The sequence below is a fragment of the Saimiri boliviensis genome, chromosome 6 (assembly GCF_048565385.1).
Source record: "Saimiri boliviensis isolate mSaiBol1 chromosome 6, mSaiBol1.pri, whole genome shotgun sequence".
NCBI lineage: Eukaryota > Metazoa > Chordata > Mammalia > Primates > Cebidae > Saimiri > Saimiri boliviensis.
Genome location: NC_133454.1, coordinates 39,328,152 through 39,342,071, shown reverse-complemented (window position 1 = coordinate 39,342,071; position 13,920 = coordinate 39,328,152). Strand labels below are relative to the sequence as shown.

General features: G+C 35.4%; 1 protein-coding gene across 4 annotated transcripts in view; it reads right to left on the bottom strand.

The window, feature by feature from the left end:
* DYNC2H1 (dynein cytoplasmic 2 heavy chain 1) overlaps positions 1 to 13,920 on the bottom strand; it is a 402,876-nt gene that overhangs the window by 188,516 nt on the left and 200,440 nt on the right. For all 4 annotated transcript variants that reach the window (XM_003923764.4, XM_003923763.4, XM_074400491.1 and 1 more), the window contains one exon: positions 997 to 1,157. In XM_003923764.4, coding sequence (XP_003923813.1) covers positions 997 to 1,157 — 161 coding nt within the window. The remainder of the gene's footprint in view (positions 1 to 996; positions 1,158 to 13,920) is intronic.

Sequence of the window (13,920 nt, the reverse complement as noted above, 5' to 3'; positions counted from 1 at the left end):
GTGTAAAACCTGCACAACTGAGACTAACAGCTCTACTACTTTGCTCTTTCATTTATATTGCTATTTGTAAAATTTTTACTTTTCAATTATTGGTTGCTATTAGTTGTTAAAAAAATCATTAATTATTTTCCCCGTGAAAAAGATGTATTCACTTGTCAAAAATTGAGGATAAATTAATATACTTCATTTTCAAATTTACATGCAAATTTAAAAAAAGAAAGTACTCTGAACAAACGAAAGTTCCTGCCTCAGGGAAAAAAAAATGGCATTACAATGAAAACATTTTACTCAAAATATTTATGAATTTCTTCCACTTCAGGTAAATAAAGTGTAAATAAACATTGCTGTGATTTACCATAAAAGCATCCAAGTAAAAGTTTAAAAGTAATTCTCAAAATGAAAGCGAATGTATTTAGTTTCCTATAGCTGCTTTAAGAAATTACCACAGATTTAGCACCTTAAATTACCTTTAAACTTCTGGAGGCCCAAAGTCTCACTGGTCTAAAAATCAAGGTGTCTGGTTTGAAAATAAAGGGATGACTATCGGCTTTCTAAAGGCTCTAAAAAATAATTCTTCCCTTGTTTTTTCCAGTTTCTGGAAGCCACTTACATTTCTTTGCTTACGGCTCCTTCCTCCATCTTCAAAGCCAGTAGCATAGCATCTTCTCTCTTCTCTGACCTCTACCTGAAACCTCACATCTCCTATCTCCACTCTTGACTCACCTGCCCCCTCCTATAAAAACCCTTGTGATTTTTATATTGGGTTCACCTGGCTAATCCAGGCCAATCTTCCCATCTGAAGATACTTAATTACATCTGCAAAGTTCCTTGTGCTATGTAAAACAACATATCCACAGTTCTGAGGATTAAGACATAGACATCTTTAGGGGCATTATTTATCTTATCACAACAAAAAATGTCTGTCTGACCAATATGATTAAGTGTGGCAGGAACAGCAATAGCAAAAACAAAAACAGCAGGACAAGATATACTTACCTGGTGATAACACTCTCCGCTTCTTTCGGCATTAGCAAGTTCTTGAAGTTCCTGAGAAGGATCAGCACCAGGAGAAATAATTATCAAGATGGGTTCAATTTCCAGTGTCTCTTTGTATAAACGTTTGAGATTTAGAGGCAGTGGGGACACCTCTTTCAGTCCTAAAAGACATATTTTAAAAATGAAAAATGAAAAGCAGTATGCATTATTAAAAAGCCTATTAAAACTAATTATATAACATATAATAGAGAATACCCAGGTGAGCTATAATCTCATAATATATTAAAGTTTTTTCCACTCTAAAATCATGTCCCAGTAATAGCAAACATTTGTTTTATGCTTAAGGTGCCAGGCATTTTTCTAAATGTTTTCCATGAATGATACCATCTTACTATTACAACAGTATGAGATAGGTACCCTGATTACTGTATTTAAAATCTGTATTGTAAATTAAGACAACAATATAGGCCTGTAGCTGTATTGTAAATTGAGACCGAAACACGAGAGAAGACTGAATCCTACCATCAATCTATATTTCTCATTAGTACAATACAATTCATTAACTGATACGATAGCTGAGTGCATACTGTGTCATGAATATGGGGAATCAGAGTCATCATGATCTGGGTAAATTATCTCACTGGCATGATATAGGCCAAAAAGGTATTTCTTATGCCCATGTGATATGGGGAAAAAAGTTGTATGGAGAGTAAAAAGAATGCTTAATTTTAAGACAAAAATACATAGCTGACAGTTTATATTTGTTAGCTAAATGACCATATCTAAATCATTAAAATCAGCTGTGCCTCAGTTTCCTCAATTGCAAAACAAGGATCAAGTAATCCAAAGATTCTTTGGAAGCAAAATAAGATAGAATAATTATAACAAATTCCATTTATTCATCACCTACTATACGCTAAGCATTATACTGGGTACTTTATTTAAATGGTATGTAAGTCATATAATGATCCTGAGAAACAAATATCACTATATTCATTTTATAAGTAAGAAAACTAATACTCAAATTTATTATCGTGCCAAAGTGCACACAGCTGCCACCATTAATATTTAAACAGTTCACCTGTGCTTTTTCTACTCTGTAGCCCTTCAAAAACTATAAAGTCCTGTTCAGATAAGAGATTATAATTTTGCTATTATATTTAAATCTCTCCTGCTAAAACTTGAATGTTTCCATTATTAATGTATTTCATAAGAGCCAAGCTGAAAAGGCTCATGTCAATTAAAACTTAGACTGGTTTGAATTGAGCTAAAACAAGTGTTCCACAGGAGTTTAAAAAGAAATAAAAAATCAGGAGAATGTAACTGAATGAGTACACGGGCAAGAAGGGCTTCCAGAAATTCTCAAAAGTAGAAGTGAATAGACAAGACTACACCTCAGGTTTGAACATTCTTAAAGAATTAAGAATAGTAAACACTTTAAAATATAAATTCACTGTTAACATGATGGGTCAAAAAAGACATTTCTAGACAACCAACTTGAAAAGGTACATTTCATGCCTAAAGCAGCACCTTTGTCTATTCCTCATAAAAGCAACTCATAATGGTAAGAATTTTCGAAGGCAAAAATATTCCTAATAATAGGTGATATTAGGAATATTTCTAACAACAGCCACTTAAAACTGATGAATTGCTTCTAGAGGCATATTTTATGAATTTTATTTTTTGCTAAATTTAAATTGCTAACAACTGAATAGAATGTAACTGAATGAATATTGGCTTACAACAACTGTATAGTTGTTAGCCATTTAACTTTAGCTTTTAAAGAATTTTTTTTTTTTTTTGAGACGGAGTTTCACTCTTGTTATCCAGGCTGGAGTGCAATGGTGCGATCTCGGCTCACCGCAACCTCCGCCTCCTGGGTTCAGGCAATTCTCCTGCCTCAGCCTCCTGAGTAGCTGGATTATAGGCACGCGCCACCATGCCCAGCTAATTTTTTGTATTTTTAGTAGAGACGGGGTTTCACCATGTTGACCAGGTTGGTCTCGATCTCTCGACCTCGTGATCCACCCACCTCGGCCTCCCAAAGTGCTGGGATTACAGGCTTGAGCCACTGCGCCTGGCCCACTTAAAGAATTCTTACGTACTTGCAATGCAGTAAGAAATATTTTCATTCATTCAAGCATTCATTTACTTATTCATAAACTCAATAAACATCTAAGCCAATTAAATATCTTGTCTGATTTCATAAAGTATATCAAGTCTTAAAAATATACATGGCCTTGATCAGTAATTAAAATTATAATAATTTAAGAAACAATTCAGGATATGAACACAGAAGCATGTACAAGGGATTTTCCTTGTAGCTGTTGATATTATCGAAAAACTGGTAGAAAGAAAGTGAGTTTCTAACAGGAGTCTGAGTAATTTTTGATAGCCATACATTGAAACTGAAGTTACAAACATGTTGAGGTAAAAGATAATTTACAGAAAAGTAAGATTTTTCAAGAGAACTGGTAATAATTCCATATTATAATACATACATTTCTATGGCATAAAAAGAAAACAAAGGCATACATAGAAATGTTAACAATGATTAGTGCTAATGTTTCTTACTTTCTTTTCCTGTCTATGCATTTCCTCATACTCCTCTAATTACTATGTATTATACAATTAAAATGTCAAATATATACATAATATATTAATATAAAATACTGATTTAAGTATGTTTTATTTGGAAAATATATGCCAATACAAAAACAGTCTAAAAAAGTTAAAATACAGATTACCGTACCACTTGTTTATTTAGCCAATATACACTGTAAACTTCATGAGTGCAGGAATCATACTGAATCTTTTGCTAGTTTATATCCAGAGCCTAGCAAATTCAATTATAACTTTTAATTTTAAAATCCCACAGGATATGTATATCCACTAATTCATTTTATTCAATATCTCAAAGCAGTAAAACATTTGGAGAAAAAAATCATGAAAAATATCTTGCCATTTAATATAACACAAGTGACATTCATATTACTTGTAATTATACGTTAGCCCTCCTGCCCACAAAACTCCAGCAAAGTTTTTGTTGTACTTTAAGTGAACTGGATATACAGGTTTTATTAATCCAAATAATTCTGACTCATGATATCATGCGAATGGTCAATATGAATCATTCAAAACTATTTAATAAAGTTAGAGAGCCAAAAATAATAATTGCATTGTGAATTATAATTGTGTAAAACTACTTGCAAACCACTGGAACTTTTAACCATAATTTTAGTTAATACAGCATTTATTTAAAAAATAAGTCAAAGGAATAACTCAAACCTTTATTGTATTTTATTTTAAGCAAATAAAATACTGAGATAATCAAAAAATAACTTGCAGTTTAAAAAGGAAAAAATGTACTCCTGTACTTTTCAGGTACCTGAGTAAAGAAAGTAGCAAATTATCAAACTATTATAGGTAGTAAGTATAATAGATTAATTCTTTCTCATGCCTCTCATCCTCCATAACAAAGGGCTGATAAGTATTAGACATATAAAATTACCTTTCTTTTATGAGAAAAAACCATTGTAAAAATGTACCACAAATATCAATAAGAGGAAAATCAACAGCCACTACCTAACCCAATATATGTGAACCAATTAAATGGGAAAACTTGCTTTCAAAATGGAATAGTACTCAACCATAGAAACAAGTAAAAATGTCAAATATGTTGTGGTAGGCAGAATACTAAAGATTTAAGATATCTCTTTCAAGAATCCTAAGCCCTGGTTCAAACAAAAACTAAACTAGGTACTGCTGTGAAGGGACTTTGTAAATGTAACTAAGGCTGTGAACCTAAAAGTAAGAAGATTATCCTGTGCTATCCAAGTGGGCCAATCGAATCAATTGACCCCTCAAAAGTAGAGCTGTTTCTCTAGTTAGAGGCAAAGAATTGTAGCAGAAAAGAGAAATAGGAGAGATGAGGCGGAACGGGAGGTCAGAGAGAGATGAGGCATGCAAAGGAATCAATGCTGTCTTTAAAGATGGAGGTACGGAACTAGATACCAACTGGGCATTTAAAAGCTGAGAATTACACCAAAAGACAAAAAGAAAATGGGGACCTCAGCCTTACAACTGAATAGGGCTGAACCTGAATGAGTTTGAAAGTGGATTTTCCCCAGGGCTTTCCAAACTTGTAGCAAAGAAACCTGGTGAGCCCATCAGGGTTCTGACCTGCAGAAGACAGTAACTGGGCGTTGTTTAAACCTGATAAATTTCTAGCAGCAATAGAAAATGAATGCACATATCCTTATGTCTTTCTTTCTTTTAGACATCGACTTGATAAGACAGATTGAGCTATGAAAGCAGGTACGTGGGATGACATGATGCCAAAGGAGGTACAGAATTGTAAAACTAGGAAAGATACATAGTTCAAAAAAAAGGTAATTTTTGATGAAGAACCTTTAAAAGTTTCTGGTTCCTGTAGTTATTGCAGCATTGTATGGGGGATATATCTCTACATTTCCAATACCTCAATACACAAGGCATAACATACTCCTCACAATAGTTTTTTTCAGTCAAAGTTATATCAGAACTATAGAAGTAAGAATACTTGCATCTCTTCACTACCATTTTTAAAAAGTAACATAGTGGATTTTGCCAGTACCTAAGTCTTGCTTTGTAGAATCATATTAAACAGGCAACCCTAAAAGCTTTAAGGACTGCTATACTAATTTAAATCTTCAAATCAAAACCACTTTCATAAATACATCTTTATGATTTACTATTTTAAGGTTTATAGATTATAAAAACAGTTGCTAAAATGTAATAAAGATTGTTCCATATGAATGATGCTTGAGAAATTACACTTAAAATCAAAGCTCTAAAATTTGATTTAAGAGGTTAAGTGCTTGTTCTCCAGTAATTTGAATTTTTAAAACTTATTCATAAAATAAAAACTCCATTGTTATATTAAAATGATTTAATAAAGCTACTTGACCAAATATGAAGTCATCCAGCTATACAATAGTAAACATAATTTTTGCTTAGAAATCCTATGATTTTAGAAGTGTATTAAACTTTCAAAGCATCTGAATATATAAATAACATGAGGCTTTTAATTAATGCCACTAAACCTTAAATGTCATTTGACCTGGAGATGAAATGGTACCATAAGTATTTCAAAGAGTAGATAAATAGTCAAACTATAAAATTAGTAAGAAAGGTCATGTGCAATGTGGCACAAAGACCATATTATTAAAGACTAAATGAGTAGGAAAAAAACACTTAAGAACCTCTCTGAAAAGTGTCCTCTTTTCTTTTAACATGCATTTGAACAATAGTAACAGCAAGTGCAAAGGTTCTATATTCCAGAAATACTTAGAGCAGTAAAAAACAAACAAACAAGAAAAAGACTATTATGTTGGTAAAGAACTGAGCAAGGGTCAAGAGTGGTTAGGAGATAAGATCTCAGGGTAAAACCCTGTAGGACATTAGAAGGATTCTGAAGATGAGATGTCAAATTCCATCAGAAGTGTTGGAGAAGAGGAGTGATCTGATCTAATTTGTATTTCAAAAGGCACTTAGCTGCTATGTTAAGGATAGACTTAAAGTGGGTAAGGATAGAAGCCTGAACGGTAATAATCTCACTCATACAAAAGTGGCTTTAAAAAACTGGTAGACACTCCAAAAGGTCTGAGAAGTGACTGGATTTTGAATATATTCTGAATATAGAGACAACAAATAAAAGGTATGGCAGTAATTGAGAGCTGATGATAGCTTGTATTAGGTTGGTACTAATAAAGCAAATAAAATGAATTCAGAAAAAGTTTTAAGGTTGAAACCAAAAGAATTGGATGGTAGACTGGATATAGGAAGAAAGGAAAGAGAGGAAAGAATTACATCAGCTGCATAATGACTTTTCAATCAATGATGGACCATGTATATCATGGTCATACCATAAGATTATTTTTACTGTCCCTTTCTTTGTTTAGAGACACAAATACCTACCACTGTGTTACAACTGCCTATAGCACTCAGTACAGTAATATGCTGCACAAGTTTGTAGCCTAAGAGCAATAGGGTATACTATATAACCTAGGTGTATATGAGGGTGTACAATCCCAAGGTTTATGTAAGTACACTCTATGATGTTCACACAATAAAATTGCCTAATGACACATTGTCAGAATGCATTCCCACTGTTAAGCGACACATGACTATATTTTTGGGTTTTGGGATTAAACAATTGAGTAGATGCTAGTATAAACAAATCAAAAGTAATGTATTTGTCACATTAAATTTGAGATATTTGTTTTTGATGTTTTTAATACAAAAAACATCAAATAAGTATAAAATACATAAGTCTAGAATTCCAGGGCTCAGGTATAAGAGTGAGTAATTTAAGGATGATATTTAAAGCCAGGGATTGGGTGAGATCACCCACAGGAAGAATGTATAATAACGAAAGAAGGAAACCAGAGCAAGACTATATTAAAAAGAAAAGTACTCCAACACTTAGAAGACATGCAGACAAGAAGCCAGTAAAAAAAAGTAAAAAGGAACAGCCTAAGAGGGTTGGGGAATGAAAAAAGAAACATAACAATCAAGAGAAGAAAGTGTTCTATAAAGAAAGAAAAGGACAACTTTATTGAGTTTAGAAAGAAGTAAAAAATAGGATAGTGGCTAGAGAAGGGTCTGAGACCAAGGGAGGTATTTTTAAGACAGATGATACTAAAATATTTGTATGCTGAAAAAAATGATTCAGCAAAGAAGGTGAAATTCATGATGTAGGAGATGATAATGGCAGAAATGAAGAAGAAAACAATAAATGAGTTGACCTTTGATTAGAACAAAGACATTCATTCATAGTAAAAGAAAAAACAGCAGAATGAGTATGAGTACTAATGCACATAGTTGGTAGATGTGTTTATAAGAAATGATGAATTTCTGTCTTAGTGCTTCTATTTTCTCAAAAATGCTAGTAAAAGGCTACTTCAATCAACAAATTTTAGTGCTAAATATAGGGATAACTGTTTTCCATATTCTTAGATGTCTACTATACAGTTATTACTCACCATATATATCCAAATTTGGGAACATGTTAATTGTTCCAGTAACAAAATAAAGTATATTCAAAATCATTTCCAAACATGGAAACGACTATCTTTTTTTCCAACCACTTCAGTCTTTAGAATCAACAGTCAAGAAGGAAAGAGAGCAAGATGGCCAAATAGAATCCTCCAGCAATTGTCCTCTGCAGGAACACCAATTTGAATAACTATCCACTCAAGAAAACACCTTCATCAGAACCAAAAAATCTAGTGAGTAATCCCAGCAGCTGGTTTTAATAGAATCACAAAGAAAGAGGCATTGAAGAGAGTAAGACCAGTCTTAGATTGCCTACACCACCCCTTCCCCAACCACAGGCAGCACAGCACAGAAAGAATCTGTGTGCATAGGGGGAGGAAAGTGAAGTGAGTGTGACTTTGCACTGGAACTCAGTGTGGCCTGGTCATTTAGTGGAACACAACACCAAGCAGAATTCTACCAGTGCCTATGGAAGGAGCATATAAAGCAGCCCTGAGCCAGAGGGAAGTCCTCTGCTCCAGCAGGAGGAAACCAAGTCCCAGACATCTTCACCACCAGCTAACTAAAATGTCCTGAGACCCCAAATAAATTTGACTGGCAGTCAGGACACAATGACTGCAGTCCTTGGGCAAGCCCCAGTGCTATTCTGGTGTCCCTAATAATGGGTTTGGGGTGACCCAGTGTAACACCAGTTGCAGCAGCCCACAAGAGAACCTGCATCACCCTCCCTCAACTCCAGGCAATGCAGCACACAGATAGATTCCTTCTCCTTGGGTGAAGGCAAGAGAAAAGTGCAGAAGACTATGTCTTACAACTTGGACACAAGCCAAGTCATAGTTAAATAAAGCACAAGGAAGATTCCTGAAGCCTATGATTCCAGGCCTTTGCTCCTCAGTTGTGTTTCAAGATCAATTCTCCGCCAGCAGGGAATCCACTGGCTGACAACCTGCTGACTAAAGAGACTTTGGGCCTTTAATGAACATCAGCAACAGCCAAGCAGTAGTGGTCACAGGCCCTGGGCAAGCCCCAGTACTGTGTTGATCTGGAAGCCTGGAGGCTTCACGTATGACTCAGCATGGTGCAAGCTGTGGTGGTCAAGGCAGTGTCCATATCACCTCTCCCCAAACTCTAGGCAACTCAGCATGAACAGAATCCTTTTGCTTGAGGGAAAGAGAGGAAAGAGAGGAAAAGATTTTGTCTAGGAACCCAGGGAATTCTCCCTTATCTTCCTCAAGTCCACCAAGGCTGTGTTTCTAGGAGTCTGCAAGAGTCATAGAGTTCTTGGGCTTAGGGTACCCACTGGTGCTGAAACAGCTGCAGTGAAAACAGGCTTAAGTAACAACACTCAGTCTCCTTTGAATTCCAAGAAAACCCTCTCAAGAAGAATAAGTGAAAACAAGTCCAGACTCTGAAGACTGGAATAAATACCTAACTCTTCAATGTCCAGACAATGATGAAGGTCCACAAGCATCAGAAACCTCCAGGAAAACATGATCTTAGTGAATGAATTAAATAAGGTATGAGTGACCAATCGTGAAGTAATAAAGATATGTAACCTCTCAGACAAGAAATTCAAAATAGCTGTCTTGAGGAAACTCAACAAACTTCAAGATAACACAGAGAATTAATCAGAATTATACCAGAGGAAAAAAAAAATTGAGGCAGTCTCACTGGCCCATGCTGGAGTGCACTGGTCTGATCTTGGCTCACTGCAACCTCCACCTCTCCCAGATTCAAGCAATTATTCTGCCTTAGCTTCCCTAGTAGCTTGGATTACAGGTGCCTGCCACCACACCCAGCTAATTTTGTATTTTTAGTAGAGACGGGTTTCACCACGTTGGCCAGGCTGTTGTTGAATTCCTGACCTCAAGGTGATCCACCCACCTTGGCCTCCCAAAGTGCTGGGATTACAGGTGTGAGCCATCGCACCCAGCATATATCAGAAAAATTTAACAAAGAGATTCAAATAATTTTTTTTAAAACAATCAATTCCTAGAGCTGAAAAATGCAACTGACAAACTGAAAATGCATCGGAGTATCTCAGTAGCAGAATTTATCAAGCAGAAGAATAAATTAGTGAGTTTGAAAACAGGAAAATACACAGAGGAGAAAAAAACAAGAATAAAAAGGATGAAGTATGCCTACAAAATCTAAAAAAAAAAACTTCAAAAGGGCAAATCTACAAGTTATTTGCCTTGAAGAGATGTAAAGAAAAAGATCAGGATATAAAGTTTATTCAAAGAAATAATAACAGAACTTTCCTAGCATAGAGAAAGATAAGAATATCCAGGTACAAGACAGTCAAAACCAGCAACAAATTCAATCTAAATAAGACTACTTCAAGGCATATAATAATCATTCTTAAAGGCCAGGGACAAAGAAAATATTCTAAAAGCAGCAAGACAAAAAAAGCAAATAACATATAAAGGAACTCCATATGTCTGGCAGCACATTTCTCAGTGGAACCCTCATATGGCAGGAGGGAAGGGGATGACACAGAGTGCTAAAGGGAAAAAAGTTATCAACTTAGAATATTATATCCAGCAACATCATCCTTCAAATATGAAAAAGAAGTAAAAACTTTCACAAACAAATGCTAAAGAATGTCACAAACACCAGAACCATCTTATAAGAAATGCTAAAGGGAATTCTTCAATCTAAAAGAAAAGGATGCACAAACAGCAAAAAATCATCTGAAAGTATAAAAGTCACTGGTAAAAGTAAGTATACAGAAAAATACAGAAAATGCTATCACTGTAATTGTGGTATGTAAATCACTTGTGTTAGGCCATTCTTACGTTGCTATAAAGAAATACCTGAGACTGGCCAATTTATAAAGACAAGAGATTTGACTGGCTCACAATTCTGCTGCATAGTACCAGCATCTGCTAGGCTTCTGGGGAGGCCTCAAGGGAGCCACTATTGATAGCAGAAGGCAAAGTGGGAACAAGCATCCCGCATGTTGAAAACTGGAGCTTACATGTAACATGGCAAAAGTAGGAGTAAGAGAGAGTGGAGAGGGTGGTGCCACATGCTTAAACAACCATGTCTTGAGAGAACTCACTCACTACTGTGAGGACAGCACCAAGCCACAAGGGATCTGCTCCCATGACTCAAATACCTCCCACCAGGCCCCACCTCCAACACTGGGGATTACAATTCAAATGAGATATGGTGGGGATATATATTCAAACTATACCATGACTCATATCTTTAGTATGAAGTCTGAAAGACACCTGTCAAATATAATAACTACAACAAATTGTTAAGAGATAGACAATATAGAAAGATATAAATTGAGACACAAAAAAAATCCCCAAAATGGGGGGAGGGGAATTGAATTTAAGTGTAGATTTTTAGTTTTATTTTTGCTTGTTTTGTTTTTCTTTTCTTTTCTTTGTAATCAGAGTTAAGTTGTCATCAGTTTAAAACCACTGGTTGTTTTCTGCAAGCCTCATGGCAACCACAAAACAAAAACTTATAATAGACACACACACACACACACAAAGCAAGAAGTTAAAATGTACTACCAGAGAAGAACACTTATACACAAGAGAAGACAGGAAGAAAGGGGGAAAAAAAAGAAGACATTAACAAAACAACCAGAAAACAAATAACCAAATAGCAGTCGTTAGTCCTTCCTTATTATTAAATAATAACTCTGAATATAAATGGACTAAAGTCTCCAAGTTAGAGAGACACAGTGGTTGAATAGATTAAAAATAAGACACAACTATATGCTCTCTACAAGAAACTCAATTCACATATAAAGACTCACATAGACTGAAAATGAAGAGATGGAAAAAGATACTCCATGCAAACGGCAACCAAAGGAAAAAAAAAAAGAGCAGGAGTAGCTATACTTATATTGGATAAAACAGATTTCAAGACAAAAATTATAAAAAGAGACAAAAAGGTCATTATATAATGATAAAGAGGTCAATTCATCGAGAAGATATAAGAATTGTAAGTATACACCCAACACTGAAGCATTCAGATACAAAGCAAATATTATAGCTAAAAAGAGAGATAGACTCTAATACAATAATAAAAAGGGACTTCAACATTCCACTGTAAGCATTAAACAGATCACGCAGATAGAAAAACAAAGAAACATTAGCCTTAATCATTGCTATAGACTAAATAGACCTAATAGACATTTACAGAACATTTCCACCAACATCTACAGAATCAGAAGTTATATACATACAACTCTTAAAGGAGTTAGATTCCCAAAATGCACTTTAAAATTATTTTTATTTTTATTTTATATTTTGAGAAAGAGGCTTGCTCTGTAGCCCAGGATGGAGTGCAGTGATGTGATTCCAGCTCACTGCAACCCTTTCCCTCCTGGGTTCAAGGAATTCTCCCACCTCAGCCTCCCAAGTAGTTGGGATTACAGGCACCTGCCACCACACCCACCACACCAAAAATACTTTTTGTATTTTTAGTAGAGATGGGGTTTCACCATGTTGGCTAGGCTGGTCTCAAACTCCTGACCTCAGGTGATCTGCCCACCTTGGCCTCCCAAACTGCTGGGATTACAGGCATGAGCCACCGTGCCCAGCTGTTCTTTATAAATTAATAGCTCATATCAAACTATCAACTAAATATAAAAATTGAAACAGGTTCTATGTAGCCTGATTACAATGCATACTATTGTTTTGTACCATCATCCCTTCCTTCACTTCTGGTAATAACCACTCCCCCATACACGGCTGCTTTTGGACAAACGTAATTCCATATATTTCTGATGTGATTAGTTGCGGAGGTGGATATGTAACCCAAGTTGAGCAAATCAGAGTCCTTCTTTAGGATTTTTGATGGTGAAGTTGAGAAGGAAAAATTATCCTTCTTCTTTCATAAAAAGCTTTAAAATATAACTCAGGAAGTCAGCGGTCTTATCACCCAGAATATTATGAATCCTTTAGACTAAGGCCAACGTACAAGCAGAAATTAAAATGAAAGTCTAAAAGCAACAAGAGAGGTGGAGAGAGAGAAAAACAAACAGAAAAAGGGAGAAACAGAGACATGGGGGTGGAGGAGCCAGAGAACAGAGAGACAAACTGCAAGGCTGAGACAAAGACAGAGTTTCCTGATACTGTCTGAGTCACGATGTTGTCTAACTCCAGTTAACCTGAAGACCAGCCCTACCTCTTCTTTCCTGAGTACTGAATACTTAAACTAATAAATTCCCTTTATTCATTTAAGTGAGTTTAATATGGGTATCTGTCACTTGCAACCAAGAGAAAGGTGGACAATTACTCTGCCAGACATGAGTAAAAATTATCTGGTAGATAAACATTCTACCAAAGTTGAATAAACAGTGACATTTCCTCCCCCTGCATAGGTAAACAAAAACACAGAGCATATCCAGACTTATTTGCATATACTCATCATTAATCAACCAGGTGACCAGTCTAAAAAGTGACTCAAAATATTTGTGTGTGTACAGGTAAGGCAGAAGACAGGCATTATGTGAAAAGCTTGGTTGTAGATATTATGGGTTAAATTGTGTTCCCCACAAAAAAGATATGTTGAAGTCTAACCCCTGCCCCTCAAAATGTTCACCTTTTTTGAAATAGGGTCATTGCAAATAGAATTAGTTAACTTCAAATGAGGTCATACTGGACAACAGTGTGCCTGAATCCAGTATAACTGGTGTTGCTACAAGAACACATCCATATCTCTTCCTAGGTTCTTGTGGTTGCCTAGAAATCTTCAGTGTTCCTTGGCTTGCAGTTGCACAACTTGAATCTGTGCCTTCATAATCACATTATATTTTCCTTGTGTCTGTTTTCACATGGATGTCTTCTTGTAAGGACACCAGTCATATTGGATTGAGGAACACTCCAGTCCAAATACCTTTACTAAATATAGGATGTG